Genomic DNA, 15,515 nt, shown 5'->3' with positions numbered 1-15,515 from the left:
TGACCAACAGAGGATGCTAGGAGCATGTTAAGAAGGATCCTGAAGCAAAAATCCAGTCTCAGAAATAGTGTTGTGCTCAAATGATGTCTTCCTTGGGCTCAGGAGACAAGAATTCAAGCAGCACAGGTCCCAAGTATTTGCCATTGGTCACTGTTCAAGCAGGGTGGGTAGCAGAATAAGAGTAAAGGGCTGCAGAAGTACATTCATTCTCACTACTCCCAGGAATAGCTAATCCTGGTTCTCATATTTATAATTAACGTCCTGATCCTAATAAGAAAGTAAATACACCAAAAGGGAAAAAATGTACACAGGCTACTACAAGGAAGCCCACGGGCTCTAACCTCGTGCACAATAAAGAGATGAACAATAGATGGACTGTCCATCACTCCCACACTCACTTGCCCAGCCTTGTTCTCCTTGTGTTTTCTCGTTTTCACCATCATGCTTTGTAAATTCAATGCATTTTTATTCCGTGACTGAAAAAGCAATTGCCTACCCACTATAATGCATTATGAGAAAGTATGAAAGAAAACTGATGTCTTGCAAATCCCATTACCTCAAAGACCTTCACACCCCAGAAAGAGTTCCAGCCTGGTCAATGATCCAACTATAACTCCAACCATTCAAGAGCAGGAAAAAAAATTCAGGAGGGGCAGAAGATTGAGACAATATTTTATTGTCTGCCCGCGTCCACATTATTCTGCAGGGTAAATGTTGAAAATACTAATAATTAAGTAAAACTTTATTATTTCATAAGAGTGATAGTTTGTAATTATCTTAAAGCATAAACTCTGAAGCTAGACTACCTGAGTTCAACCTCATTTGATTTTGTCCTTTATCAGTTGTGGGACCTGAAACCAGTTACTTAACTTCTGTACTCCTTGGTTTCTTCATCTGTAAAATAAGGAGTAAAACAGTAGCCACCTCACAGGTTGTCCTGTTGATACTAAATCAATTAATATATATAAAGCACCTCAAACAGCACGTGGCACAAAGTAAACACTATATAATTATTTAATGCCTAAAAAAGCATCAAAAATGATACAATGATGTATAAGGAAACCAAGTATTATAATAATATAATTTTGTTGAAATAAAATGGTGTCTATAACAAGGACTAAAATTTCTAATTTGTAACTGTTACAAATGGCTAGTGTGTGACTTCACAATCTTTCTCCCTCTAGCCCTGACTTCGCCTCCAGCCTTGAAGCTTCTTTTTTATAAAGTTCCTGTTTTATTTTTTGATTTTACAATAGTTTACTTATTTATTTTTAGGGAGAGGGGTAGGGAAGGAGAAAGAGAGGGAAAGAAACATCGACTGTCGGCCTCCCACATGCCCCCAAATGGGGACCTGGCCTGCAATCCAGGCATGTGCCCTGACCAGGAATCCAACCAGTGAGCTTTAGGTTCGCAGGCCTGCACTCAATCCACTGACCCACACCACCCAGGGCCCACCCATCAAGCTTATAAGTACAAGGTACTCTAGCCTTCATGGTCTGCTCCTAGGCTCTTTCTTTTCCTAGAAAATCTAAATAATGGGAAAAAGGTTTAAATTATTCTACAGAATAAAAAGTTGAATCTGGAGAGTGAAAATTAGAATTATTTTATTGTCAAAGATTTTATTTATTTACTTTTAGAGAGAGGGGAAGAGAAGGAGAAAGAGTGAGAAACAGAAATGTACAAGAGATACATAAATTGGTTGCATCTCACACCCCCCCCAAATGGGGACATGGCTTGCAACCCAGGCATGTGCCCTGGCTGGGAATGGAACCAGAAACCTTTAGGTTCACAGATCAGCACTCAATCCACTGAGCCACACCAGCCAGGGCATAGAATTATTTTACTTCTGATTGCTGGATTTTATTTCTTTGAATGTGGCCCAGCAGTGAAACTAGGACAAATGGACTACCCTTACACTGCTTTGTATGTTACATCCACATAAATAGATAGAATGAAATTAAATATATACACCTGATATACGTATAAAATAATTTAACATATGCAAAAATATCTATTTGTCTATGTATACATACATAAACCTGTATTTAAAAATAGCTGTAGAACAGATGTTTGAGTCCAACAAACTCAAAAAGTCTTTGGCTTAAATAACTAATTATGTAGACAAAGCACATTTAAAGAGCTTGGGAAAAAATTTTAAAACATTACTTTAATTGTTGAGCATAGTTTTCTTTTTAAGCCAAACAGACATAGGTTCAAATCCCAGCTCTCCACTCACTGAGTGACTTTGAACAATATAACACCAGATTCCAGGTCGGTGAACCAGAGCTAACTCTTGCCTTAAGAACATGGTGACTAAGACACCAGGCACATAGGGTCTGGCATAATGTTAATTCACAATTCAACAAATGCCAAAACCCAGAATTTAGTTAATTGCACAGACATCAATACAGACTGTAGGTGGAATACATTATACCCCACAATCTGGTTAGGGTACATTTTTTTCCTTTCCTAAACACAGTTCTCTCATTCAGGAATGGAGTCTTGACTTCTCCCCAGTACTTTGGGAATTATTAGGCGTTATTATGGAAACAAATTAGGCTCTTGTTTGCTGAAAACACATATTGTCACAGATCTGTTTACTTCTACATTCCAAAGGAACTCTGTTCTCAGAGGCCAAACAGGTGGCATGATAAGAAGCATTCTTGACTCCCAGTCAAAATGGTGGCACAGGTAAACACGGCTCGCCTCCTCACACCACCACATCAAAAATGCAACTAAATTATAGAACAATCATCACTCAGAACCATCAGAAATCAAGTTGAATGGAAGCCTGACAACTACTGAATTAAAGAAACCACACCCACCCAGACTGGTAGGAAGGGCGCAGACGTGGAACAGGCTGGTCCCACACACACCCATGTGCGGGACAAAAATTTGGGAGGGATATTTCAGGAGTGAGGAGTCCCAGCCCCACCCCAGGATTCCCAGCCAGGGATTCAGTGCCAGGAAGGTAAGTCCCCATAACTTCTGGCTGCAAAAACCAGTGGGGATTGAGTCATTGGAAGAAACTTCTGGAGTCCCAAGCACTTCCTCTTAAAGAACTGACACTTACCAAAATCACTCCCTCTGATCTCTAGCACCGGGGTAGGAGCTGGAAAGGCACAGTGGCATACAGGGAGGACCTGAAGTGTCTGGCATCAAGGCAAGAGCTGGGGGACAGCTTTGTCTCAGAGAGGTGGGCAGAGCCCATTTTCCCTTTTCTGAACCCTCCCCCAACAGAGCCATAGAGCCAGGAGGCAGGTGCCAGAGTTGAGACTCCATCAACCTGGCTGACACTGTTTGCCCTGCTCTGGAAATCCCAAAGCTCTGTCCCATCCTCTATTGACAGTGGCTTTCCATAGGAATAGATGGTTTGGCTCAAACTTCACAACTTCCTAAATCTTCTCAAACAAGCAACAACCAGCCCCAGTGATCCCCCATCCCTCGTACCTCTTGCTAAGTGTCCCAAGCCCCATTCTAGCAGCAGCCAGCCTAGATTCACAGCTTGGCTTTGCCGAGGAATCCCCAAGCCCAGCACAAGTAACAGCCATCTCAGATTGCTTTATAGCTCAGGCAGTGTGGCCCCTGGCAAAACACGGGTGGGGACTGACCTTGGCCTGCACCACCCAGGAAAACACCCAGTCCAATGCACCCATTGGACAGCTACAGAGCACGTCAGAGCATCACCACTCTGCCATGGCACAGCTGATCCTCCATGGAGGGTGGAAGTTGGTGGTCAGTTGTTACACCCAAACCTTGCAGCTGACTGGCCTAGGAATCCCTCCCATTGATCTGCCAACAGCAACCAAGGCTCATCTACAAGAGGAGGATGTACTCAGCCCACACGAAGGGCACACCTCGAGTACCCAGGTTGGGTGATAGGGGAGGCTGTGCCTCTGAACTACAGAGGACACCTACTGTATTAGGCCATGCTACCAATGACAGGGAGTCATAGCAGCTTCACCTGATATACAGAAACAAACGCAGGAAGGCTGCCAAAATGAGGAGACAAAGAAACAGGGCCCAAATGAAAATCAGATCAAAACTCCAGAAAAAGAACTAAACAAAATGGAGATAAGCAACCTATCAGATGCAGAGTTCAAAACACTGGTTATAAGGATGCTCAAGGAAGTTAGTGAGGACCTTAACAGCATAAAAAAGATCCAGTCAGAAATGAAGGACACATTAATTGAAATAAAGAACAATTTACAGGGAATGAAAAGTAGAGTGAATGAAGCCAAGAAACAAATTAATGATTTGGAACATAAGGAAGCAAAAAGCAACTAATTATAACAACAAAAAGAATTAAAAAAAAAAAAAGAGGATTGTATAAGCAGCCTCTGGGACAACTTCAAGCTTTCCAACATTTGCGTTATAGGGGTGCCAGAAGGAGAAGAGAAAGAGCAAGAAATTGGAATTATATTTGGAAAAATAATTAAAGAAAACTCCCCTAATTTAGTGAAGGAAGCACAGAGCATCCCAAACAAGATGGATGCAAAGAGGCCCACTCAAAGACACATCATAATTAAAATGCCAAAGCTTAAAAATAAAGAGAGAATTTTCAAAGTAGCAAGATAGAAGCAGTTAGTCACCTATAGGGGAGTCCCCATAAGACTGTCAACTGATTTCTCAAAAGAAACTTTGCAGGCTAGAAAGCATTGGCAAGAAATATTCAAAGTCATGAAAAGCAAGGGCCTACAGCCAAGATTGTGCTACCCAGCAAAGCTATCATTTAGAATCAAAGGACAGATAAAGACAAGGCTAAAGGAGTTTATCACCAAACCATTATTATATGAAATGTTAAAGGGACTTATTTAAAAAAAAGATCCATACTATGAAAAAAAATAGCAATAAATACCTATCAACAATTGAATCCAAAAAAAACAAACTAAGCAAACAAGAACAGAGACAGAATCATGGATACAGAAACCATTTTGATGGTTGGCAGATGGAAGTGGGTATAGGGGAATGGGTAAAGAGGTGAGGGGATTAAGAAGTACAAATAGGTAGTTACAGAATAGCCATGGGGACATAAAGTATGGTGTAGGAAATGGAGTAGCCAAAGAACTTATGGACCCCACAGGCATGAACAATGGTGTAGGGATTGCCTGAGGGAGTGGGGGTGCTGGGTGGAGGGGGGCAACGGGGAATAAATTGGAACAACTTTAATAGCATAATCAACAAAATATAACTTTAAAAAAAGAAGCATTCTCTGCAAGACAAGCTGAGGCCCTCTCTGCCTGGTCCAAACCTACTCCCCACAGGCTAGGACAACAATTATGAACAAAACTTGTCAATGAGCCCTGCATCTGGGATGTTAACAAATTACCGTGTGGTCTTAAGGATGGCAATTTACTGAAAGATCCTTGATTCAGAATTCTAGTTGATCTTTAGTTAAATTAGTAGCTAGTTAGGAACTAAAATAAATTTTACTCACAAATGGAAATGGAAAATGTCCAGGAAGATAAAGTTAGCCAGATTCACAGGTTTGGAGGAATACTTAGGGGATTTATTTCACGTTGTGGTTATTACCTAAACTCAAGCACATAAAGAATAACTAAACTCCTTTCTGAAGTACGTTTGGAAGTTTGGTATTAAATCTCAAAAAATGTTACCAAACTAGGTTCAACAAGTTCCTTAGAGATGGCAGGCACTGTCACTCATTCACTGCCTAATTATTCAGCATCTGTTATGCAGCAGGCACTGAGCTAAGTACTGAGACAAAAAGTGAATAAGGTAGACAAGGCTCTTGCCCTCATGAACTTGACATCCTTGTGGGTGGCACAGACAATAAACTAATAGCAAATAAATAAGATAAAAGGAACACATACCTAATTTTAAGACTGCAAGATAAGGGAGTATATAGATATTATTGATAGAAAATAACAGAGGGTTTCTACCTATACTGGCTGATCAAAAGGGTGACACTTAGGCTGGGATCTGAAGACTGATAGGTTTTATGAAGGGGGTGGGGTAGAGGACAGGGGCAGCATTATAAACAGAAGAGCATGACAAGAGAAAAACTTTAAGTTGTCCTATGTTAAATAATAGCAGGCTAGAGGACGAGACAAGGAAGATCAACCAGTGAACTAGAGCAGACCAAAACCAACAAAAGAGTGCTCACAATCCTGAATGTATGTTGAATCTCTGCATCAAGTTCCAGGCAGCTATCTAGAAAGACCAGCCTACCACCAACCACATCCTGCCTACACATAAACCTTCCACACTGTTACCCACAACCAATCCAGAAGCGCCAAATACTTTTTCCTTATGGACTATCCACTATCCCCAGACTTTCTCCCCTTCACCTTTTCCTGACATGTTTATCTATAGCCAATGTAAATTCTTACAAAAATAACTTACGTCTTTCTTCCCTAAACTCGTTGTATGAAAAAGGCCCATCGACCCTAGGATGGCAATGTGTCTGTATTCTCCGTCTTACCCTGCTGCTGCTGCTGCTGCTTTAGACTGCATGCCCCAGGACCTGGTCCTTTTCTGGCTAGGATGAGGCTTAATAAACCTCTTCTGTCAGGGCAAATTCAGCCTTAAAGATTTTTGTTAACAGGCAGAAAATGCAAAGATCTTGAGGAAAGAAAGAAACTGGTGTGTCTTAGGACCTGAGAAATGGCCAATGTGACCAAAACCTAGTGACAGCTTGAGGGTGGGGAGTAGGCTGGTTCATATAGAGCTTGGCAGACTAGTGGGAAGAGTTTAGACTGTATTTTAAAAGAGGAAGCTTTCAAGGAGTAACATGGTAGAGAGGGGAGTATTGATGACAGGAGTGTGGGAGAGAACCACAGGGAAAGCAGACCAGTTAAAAGGCCATGTCAGTAACCCAGGAAAGAAATGGAGGCAGTTGGACTGGGGTGGTAGCATTGGAAATACAGACAAAATCATTGTATGTTAAAGGTAAAACCTACATAACTTTGATAGATTAGATGTAAGAGGTGAGAATCAAGATCAACTCCCAGATTTCTGGCTTGAAAAAAATAAATGGATGGTAGTGGCATTTTTAGGGAAGATTGGTGAAGAATACATTTTGAAGGAGAAATCAGACATTCACTCTGGAAATGTTAAGTTTGAGATGCCCATGAGATACCCCACTACCCATCTATGGCTCTGTCTGTGGGCAAATACTTTGAAAGGTAAAAGACAAAACTAGCCCTTCTATTACTTCAGGTTGTTATTGGCCACAGTGCTCATAGGAAGATATTTGTAAAAAAAAGAAAAGAGTTTTTCAATTTAGTTCGTATTTATCACACTAAATGGGGAATTTTTACTGACTAGTAATCTGGCTGGCTGAAGGTGAACTTGGGCTGACTTGTTTTTTGGACATCTTTAAGAATAAAAGCCTGGGATATCATTTCTTTAGCCAGCGATAACAAAAAGAAAAAGAAAAAAAGAAAAGGGAAAAGGAAAGAAAAGCAGTGTTCTAATTATCTTTTTAAATGCTAACACTAATCCTGTCCCAGTGGTGATGCAACACTCGTGGGAGAGGGTGGGTGGATTTTTGAAGGACATAAACCAACTGCAGAGCTACTTGAAAGCATAACTGCTGCTTAAAAATCCACCAGCGCAAGAACCACCTTCCCCTGCTTTTCTTCTGTGGTGATAAGCAGTTCTTTCTGTAGCTATGTGGACATAGTGTTTATGTGGGACATTTTCCAACAGTGTCTTGCAATAGAGTCTTGCTCTAAAGTTAAATTGTGTGAAACTAACAATGATTTTAGTGTGTGCAAGGGAGGCTAGAAATACCAGACATAACAAAAGCAAAATGAACACAATCTGTTTCCCATCTTTAAGATAATTCCATTTCCAAGATGAATGTAAAAGTTTGGAGTTTAAAAAACAAACTGGACACTTATCATGGGTCTAGTCTAATAGTGATCACATGTAAGGGGTATGTCTCAGCTGATATTATTCTGGCCATTTTTATAACACAAATTATTGCTGAATTCTGGTCATTCTGTTCACAGTGATATGGTCAATACACTTTTTTCTTAACTTCTCACCTTGGAATTGGTTTTAATTTCTAGAATCATGCTTCAAAAATTTATATTTATCTAGAAACGTCCCAACTTGTAAGAATTTTTGAGTTAAGAGTTAAACTGACGACAATTGACTGAAAACAAAATCCCAACAAATTGAGAAAATGATCCAGAAAATGACAGTTTTGCACTTTATTTTATACATTACAATCAAAGGAGGAGACGTAATGGGGTTACATGAAATTCATTGGTGATGCATTAGGGAGGAGGGAGAAAGCAAAGCAGGGAGATCTCTGGGACTCCATAAAAAGTGAAACAAACAGACACTTCTTTTACAAAAGTGGGTATAGGATAGTTAACAGTTAATAATTAACATGATAATAATAATAATGGGATTTGTGGTTCCTGCTTTGTCTTCTGAGTTAAAACTGTTCACATCACCATAAGGCTTGGAAACATAAACAAATATACATAATAATAATTTCACTAATATTCTATGAGATGTTCCATGTGCTATTCCTCACTAGGAATGCATATTTCAATAATAAGCTATGCAAAATTGCAATGAACAATGTGCAGAGGTAGCATTTCCATTAATTCTGTACATCCATCCACAATTTATTGCCTTAGATGATCGGTGTTTCTAATTTTCATTGAATAGACTTGTGCCTATAGCATATCCTAAAAGAAGTAATCAAAGAGTTCAATCTATTAAGAAATCTGTTTCCAGACTTTGTGGTTACGCCTTTTAATTTTATAGAAGATTCACCTATTATAAGTCTTATAAACACTTCTGCTATTTATATTAGACCAGAAAAAAAAACGAATACTAACAACAAGACAATGGAAAAACAAAAAGATTGTTTCTTCTTTCAAACAGTTCTACACCAAAACATTTTGCTGAAATGAAGTGACTTTGTTTTAATTTTTAGAGAGAGGGGAGTGAGGGAGAGAGGAACAGAAACACTGATCAGTTGTCTCTCATATGAGCCCTGACCAGAAACCGAATACGCAACATCGGCATGTGTCCTGACTGGAATCAAATTGGCGACCTTTGTTTCGTGGGAAAATGTCCAACCAAGCCACACTGGTCAGGGCTGAAATGAAGTGATTTTTAATCTATACAAAACAGACTCTCTAAACAATACTCAGGATAAACTACCTATTTGGTTTTAAAATATATTTGAATTTAAACAAGTTTTACTCACAATGATTTCAATAAATGAGGCACTTCAGAATACAATGTGGATGTGCAATAATTATCACTTCTTAATATCCCAAGGAGATAAAGATATTTTTCAAATTTGGAAAGAAATTAAACCCTTCTATAGTATTAACCTATAAAGGCTGTTATTCTCCTTTATAGGCTACAATATTGTTGTCAGTTTCATATACTTTTACTTTATAAAGAACTCCCACAGGAAGAAATTTCTGGAGATTTTCCCAGATATATACGGCTACATTTTCTGTCGTGCTGTAGAAGAAAAGGAAAGATCAAAGACTAATAAATAAAATGTCTTATTTAATATTTTCAGAGAATAGAAATTCTATTTTTAAAAGGTGTCATTAAACTAAAACTTTAGAAATCACGAAACAATTAGATAAAATGTTAAAATCAAGTCTTCTTTCTTACTATATATTAGGTAAAAAGAGTCACACCCACCTCACAACATCTGCAAAGTATGGCACATCTAGATCCAGATTCTTATGATCAAGGGGCTTCATAATTGCCTCCTATAGGCAAAACAAAGGCAAAACGCCAATTCCATTTATGACTCAAATTCCAAAGTGTTCCACCTTTGCCTCTAAAACTTATCATTGAACCACTAACTCAATACATTTAAGTATTTTATCTGTGTCTTACAAAGTATTTTCAGAAAGTTTAAAATTGTGAAATAAAGTAAGTTCTCCATAATGACTGGTTATCCTAATTATTGAATGCAAAGAGGTTAAAAAACCAAGAAGTAGAGAATTCACTGGAGCTTTCTCATAACAAGCCACTGTGATTTAGAATTCAATTTACCATTTCCTGCATTCTGTTCAAAAAGTTACCAGAAATACTTCTCCATAACAGTCTCACCTTCAAGACAATGCCACAATGTCAATGGACAAAGATTCAGTGAGTACCACATGTTATAAAGGAGACTAAGACTGAAATTATATTAATAGTTCTAAATTTGTCCTATAAGGAGTAATTTAAGAATAACTTTGAACTCTTAGAAGAAAAAGTATAAAACATAAATGCTATTGTTTCCTAATGCTCATATATATTAACAAATGTTTTTCCTTATGAATAGCAAAAATTGTTATTGCCTTATTCTAAGTTTTTACCTATATTGTACTAAACTAAATATTTTCTAGGTATTTACTTTTAGCCAGACTGTACAAAATCTAAGCAATCTAATTTTCCATATAGTGTGGTCCAACAAGGGTACATTAATAATAAAAATAGCAGTCATTTTTGAGGAAAACCAGAATCATAAAAATAATAGGTCCTAAACCAAAGAAACTTTAAAATAGATCAAATGATATCCACATGGATATCAATAAAATAACTATCTTTGTTTTATCTTCAATTCCAGTTCAAGACCCAACTTTTCCATTGAAGCCTCTTCAACAGGGCTCTTATGCCATGAAGAGCCACTTTTACTAATGGGAATGTGTGGTGTTCTTCAAAGTGCTGTACAAAGGTGTATTTCATCATATTGCTTGCTTGGTATATCTCAAACTTCTCATATTGTTGTCTTGTATAATACTCTGTGAATATGTAGTTTATGACCCAAATAAATGCAAAAACTGTCTTAACAGCTTCCCAAAAGTACTTTGAGCACAGTGCTCTGTGTTCATTTACTCATTCTCTTACTCATTTATTCAACCAACTTACTGAGAACTTACTTTTTTCAATTTTTTAATTTATTTAAAAAATTTTTTTCACTTACACTTTACATTCAATATTACTTTGTACTGGTTTCAGATGTACAGCATAGTGGTTAGACAATCATATACTTTACAAAGTGCCCCCCCATACTCCCAGTACCCACCTGGCACCATACACAGTTATTGTAGTATTATTGACTATACTTCCTGTACTTTACATCCCCACATTCCCATGACTATTCTGTAACTACCAATCTGTACTTCTCAATTCCTTCACCCTCTGGGAATTTATTCTTTACTTTCTAGAAAAAAATAGTATGAGCACTCTGTGTATAAGAGCTATATGTCTCAATCAATCTTTGCATTCTTAGTACTTAGCTCAAACACTGATGCAAAGTAGGCAAACTTGAATATGCGGATGATAATGTGAAAGAAGTAATGACAATCAGTAACAGCATTTTATGAAACAAATGCTAAATTTTAGAACAAAAGTAAGAAACAGACCTGAAGCAAAGAACTAAATAAACAGGTGAAATGATGGCATAATAAAAACCAAGCTGAAGGAACTCTACTCCCACCTTTGTAAAGGATTAACCATATGCCCTAGGGCAAGTCAGTTAACTGTTAAGCATCTCTGAATATAGGGCTTGAATAAATTGGCTTAGATATTATCAAAGGTCTCTTACAATGAAAGAATTCTAAAATGATACAATCAGTGTTATCCTTATGATGAACTGCCCCACTGACTTTATAATAAAGCTAGAGTGAATAAAACAGGATAGTGTGAAAATCTATGATCAAAGGCATAAGGAAAATTCAGAGAGAAAAAAGCTTCAGGAAGAAAGCTGCATTTGAGAGAACAGAAGAATTTGTTAAATACAGGCAATCAGGATATGCCAACAAAAATACAAGAAGAGCATGACACATTTATTCCTGTAATTGTTAATACAACTGTGACTAATTTCCATCAAGTCACCAAACACCATTAGAAAAACATGAAAGTAGTTCCCCAACTACCCCCCCACTCCCACACCCAATTGCACTCACACCATCACAGAACCTCTGGAGATCCTTGGTTAGGAAGTGCAAAGGGAACCATCAAATGTTATACTTAGAAGACAGCACACAATAGGTGCCAAACATGCCATTACCTCCATAAACCCTTTGAGGTCAGTCAAATTCATAACCATTCCTGTAACAGGGTCAATCTAAAGAATAAACAAAAGGTGAATATTATTACAATATGCTCATCATATTTAAACCTCTGCTAAATTAGTAAAGGCTATACAATAAGCAGACATTGTGCCCACATTTGCCTTAATCCCCAACAAAATCATCAGTCTCAACATGGGAGCACCAAATGCTCCAGGCATCCTTTCACCTGTACTGCTCTCCTACCTGTCCACATACAGCACATTGAAGATGGCGTTTTGGGAGAAGAAAGGCCTGAAATGGCAGCAGCCATTTGTCCATACACAAAGGACAACAGTGAAGCAATACTGACTTGAGCAGAATTTTTCAACATAGAATCTATCATGTTGGCAGAAACGGATCAGCAATCTGTACAAACCATGCAGATATATTCGGCACATACCTCTCCATGCACTGTCACCACAACTATGGGAAAGAAAACAAAATACCAAAAACCAACATGACTTTCAACAAATTAACGTCCAAGCACAAGTTAGCAACATACATTATTAGATCTCTGCCCCGCAAAGCTATATTTATATTTCCCCCAAAACATGTGTTCGCTTGGTTAAGATCTTTTATCAACCAAAGCAAGAGTCAAACAAGACAGAGCAGAGGAGCTTAGCCAAAGCCAAGATGGTATAATTCTGCTGATGTACTAGTTAGGAATCTCCCCGAGGTAGGATCAAGATGCTGCTCAATCACTGCCTATAAAAGTAGAAAATGTACAGGAAGAAGTCCAGCCACACATTGGTCTGGTCCAATTTGGTGCAGTACCTTTCTAAGAAAACAAAGGTACCACTGGACCTAAAACTCTTTTGGGGTGGAGGGGAAGCTAAAACTCTATCCCTTTACTTAGATGAATGTATACAGTTTACAGTAATGCTCTGTAAATTAACAAGTTAACAAGTGCTTGTATGAAGCATTTGAAAAATCTTCATAATCAGAATTTATAACATTTATATTTTAATAACATTTATATTTTTTCAGCTCCATACAAACACCATGGGATATTATATGATCAGTGGACAAACTAAGAATGAGAGATATCATATCATAGATCAAGTAAGCGTCAATAACCAAACTAGAAATCCTGATCTTCCAACGTTTGTCCTGGTCTTCACTCCACCATACCATATGCTGTGCTATTCGATGGCTTATCTACCTGTTTTTTTGAGACGTCAGCTATATCTCAAAGAATCAACTCTCTTACTCTTGCATAAATCAATTACTTTCTGGGAACACTGGTGGCAAATCTTTAGACCCAACCTATCTTCCTACCATACAGCATATTCCTAGCCAATATTCCCCTTTTGTCAGTCATTACTTATTCAAAGAATATAATCTAATTTTAACATGAGTCTCAGCAACACCTAATTAGAATGAAACGTGGTACCAAAAGAATCTCATGTACACTAAGGCCAAAAAAAAATTTTTTTAAGCGACTCATTGTTTTGGACTATCTGTAGCAGAGCAGACAGCTAACTGCAAGGTAAAAGTTAAGACACATCCAACAAAGGCAACAGCTGTTTTCATTTTGAAATTCTATTTAACTTCTCATTCAAGGCTCAAAGCATTACTGTTCTGTCCATAAGACTTTTTACTCATTAAGATTATATTTGCTAAATATTCTTCTATTATTAGTGAAAGGGCTAAAATTGCATCCGTTTTCTTCTCACCTTTGTAATTGTGCCCATGACCATTTGGATTGTTACATTTCCCAAAGAGTTTCAAATTTTCTTCATTACTCAGAGTCGTGCTGATCAGGAAAACAAAAACAAAGTCAACATGACACCAGTTCAAACACCCTATCTGTTCCCTACATTTACTATTTGTTCTAGCCTTTGAAACCCTTCAAAAATTAATACTTTAGCTCACCACATGGAGAATCATAAATCAATTGGATTTCATTATTCAGCTTTATTATGAGGAAACACTGTATGCTCCCTAATTGGACTACTGTGCCATACAAATTAGCATAAAGAGACTCAACCCCCTTTGTTACACAGCAAGATTCCAAAAACTTATCTGCCTGAGGTCTTTCCATTGTTCAATTCAACAATCATTTACTGAGTACCTACTACATATTAGGCACAGCTGAATGATAAACAAAAGATGCTTATCCTTAAGTGGTTTAAAATCTCACTGCTCCTGAAAAATAATTACATGACCTATTAGTCTCTTCTTTAACAATCTGGCTTTATTATGCCTCAACTACCGCCTACCGATAACTTCACCAATCCACTGAGGAGCACGCAAATAACGGAAATTTTAAAATTTCAATATTCAATTGTTCTAGGCAGAGAACTCTTTGCTTAATGGATGTTTATACCCATACCTGTCCAATTTTTGTATCTTTAATGAGTCTTTACTACCGTCATACATTCAAGCTTTGTTATACAACCCTTTTCTGAGACCCTCTTTATTATTTCCCTCACCTTCTCTTGCTCCTGCACTTCTTACGTGCGGAGTGCTACAGTTTACATAGCTTTTGCACAAAATTATCTCACTGTACATTCCACAATATTGACCAGATTGTACACTCGACACAGAAGCAGTGACAGGTGCGTGCTGAATTCTACTGCATTCTACTAGCTAACACAAGACCCGACAAGCACGCAAGAAACACATTATTATCCTCATTTTACAGCCGAGTAAGCAGATGCTCGGGGAGTGGAACTTCCTAATGAGTGGCAAAACTCTCCTCAGAATCAATTCTTTAGTGCCGTCAAGCACTCGCTGTTCTGGGTTCAAATTCCAACTGTGCTGCTTGATCTCAGAGCAGCGTTAAGAAAAGTGAACATCTGCATTCATGGTATCTTCGGTAAAAGGAGGATAAAACTCGGCATGTTGTAATTATGTTGGTTCTGGTAGTTCCTGGAATGTAGTATTAGCTACCACTTATTGAGTGTTTACGATGTACCGGGCACCGTGTAATCTGTGCAAGTCTAACCCGCTGTGAGCGTTACAGCCACCCTCTCAGATAACAAGGGGAACCTGAGGGACAATGCATTTGCTTCGGGTCACAAAGCCAGCGGAAAGGACCGTCTTACTCTGCAGTCGGCTCGGGTTACACAGCCCCCTTCGGCCTTTCCAGGAGCCTGGTCACTCCAGTAGTCAAATAACTGCGCAGCCGACGAAGCCTGGCGGCCATTAGACAACAGCGGCGCGCCCCGCCCCCGCGTCGGTGCGCACACCAGCCCCTCCCGCGCCGGGCCCCGCCCCCACCATTGACGCTGTGGGTACAACCCACCAGTGGAGCCGGTGGGTCGCGCTGAAAGAGACCAGGCGGGAGACGTGCGCCTTGCGACGGCTACCGGAGACGGCAGTACTCATCTCCTTAAAAGCCCGCGCGCGCGGCAGGTACCTCCTCTCTCTGCGGACGGCGGGGACTGCGTTGAGGCTCGCGGTGAGGTATGTGGTGGGGCCTGCGCTGGGCGGAGCTTCCTAGCGGCTGCG

At 38.9% G+C, this 15,515-nt stretch overlaps 2 protein-coding genes across 2 annotated transcripts in view; one reads left to right on the top strand and one right to left on the bottom strand.

Annotated features, from left to right (window-relative positions):
• Positions 1 to 8,165: 8,165 nt before the first annotated feature.
• PTS (6-pyruvoyltetrahydropterin synthase) lies at positions 8,166 to 15,441 on the bottom strand. Its single transcript, XM_024570740.3, has 6 exons — positions 15,310 to 15,441; positions 13,736 to 13,815; positions 12,460 to 12,482; positions 12,017 to 12,073; positions 9,652 to 9,722; positions 8,166 to 9,462 (listed from the first exon to the last, which is right to left on the bottom strand). Exons 1-6 carry the CDS (start codon positions 15,390 to 15,392, stop codon positions 9,339 to 9,341), a joined length of 438 nt encoding a protein of 145 aa, XP_024426508.1. The 5' UTR covers positions 15,393 to 15,441; the 3' UTR covers positions 8,166 to 9,338.
• The window catches only part of IL18 (interleukin 18), a 78,189-nt gene continuing 78,006 nt past the window's right edge, over positions 15,333 to 15,515 (top strand). The window contains exon 1 of the mRNA XM_024570739.3: positions 15,333 to 15,470. The gene's annotated coding sequence lies outside the window, so the exon portion shown is untranslated. The remainder of the gene's footprint in view (positions 15,471 to 15,515) is intronic.

Source organism: Desmodus rotundus, chromosome 5 (genome assembly GCF_022682495.2).
Source record: "Desmodus rotundus isolate HL8 chromosome 5, HLdesRot8A.1, whole genome shotgun sequence".
Classification (NCBI taxonomy): Eukaryota; Metazoa; Chordata; class Mammalia; order Chiroptera; family Phyllostomidae; genus Desmodus; species Desmodus rotundus.
This window is presented reverse-complemented; position numbering and strand designations above follow the sequence as displayed.

Excerpts from the sequence above, each read along its gene's own strand:
- PTS (XM_024570740.3), bottom strand. The coding sequence starts at position 15,392 with ATGAGTACTGCCGTCTCCGGTAGCCGTCGCAAGGCGCACGTCTCCCGC. Across the intron at positions 12,483-13,735 it reads TCATGGGCACAATTACAAAG|TTGTGGTGACAGTGCATGGA; the intron begins GTGAGAAGAAAA and ends TCTTTCCCATAG. Across the intron at positions 9,723-12,016 it reads ACCTCAAAGGGTTTATGGAG|GAGGCAATTATGAAGCCCCT; the intron begins GTAATGGCATGT and ends TTTTGCCTATAG.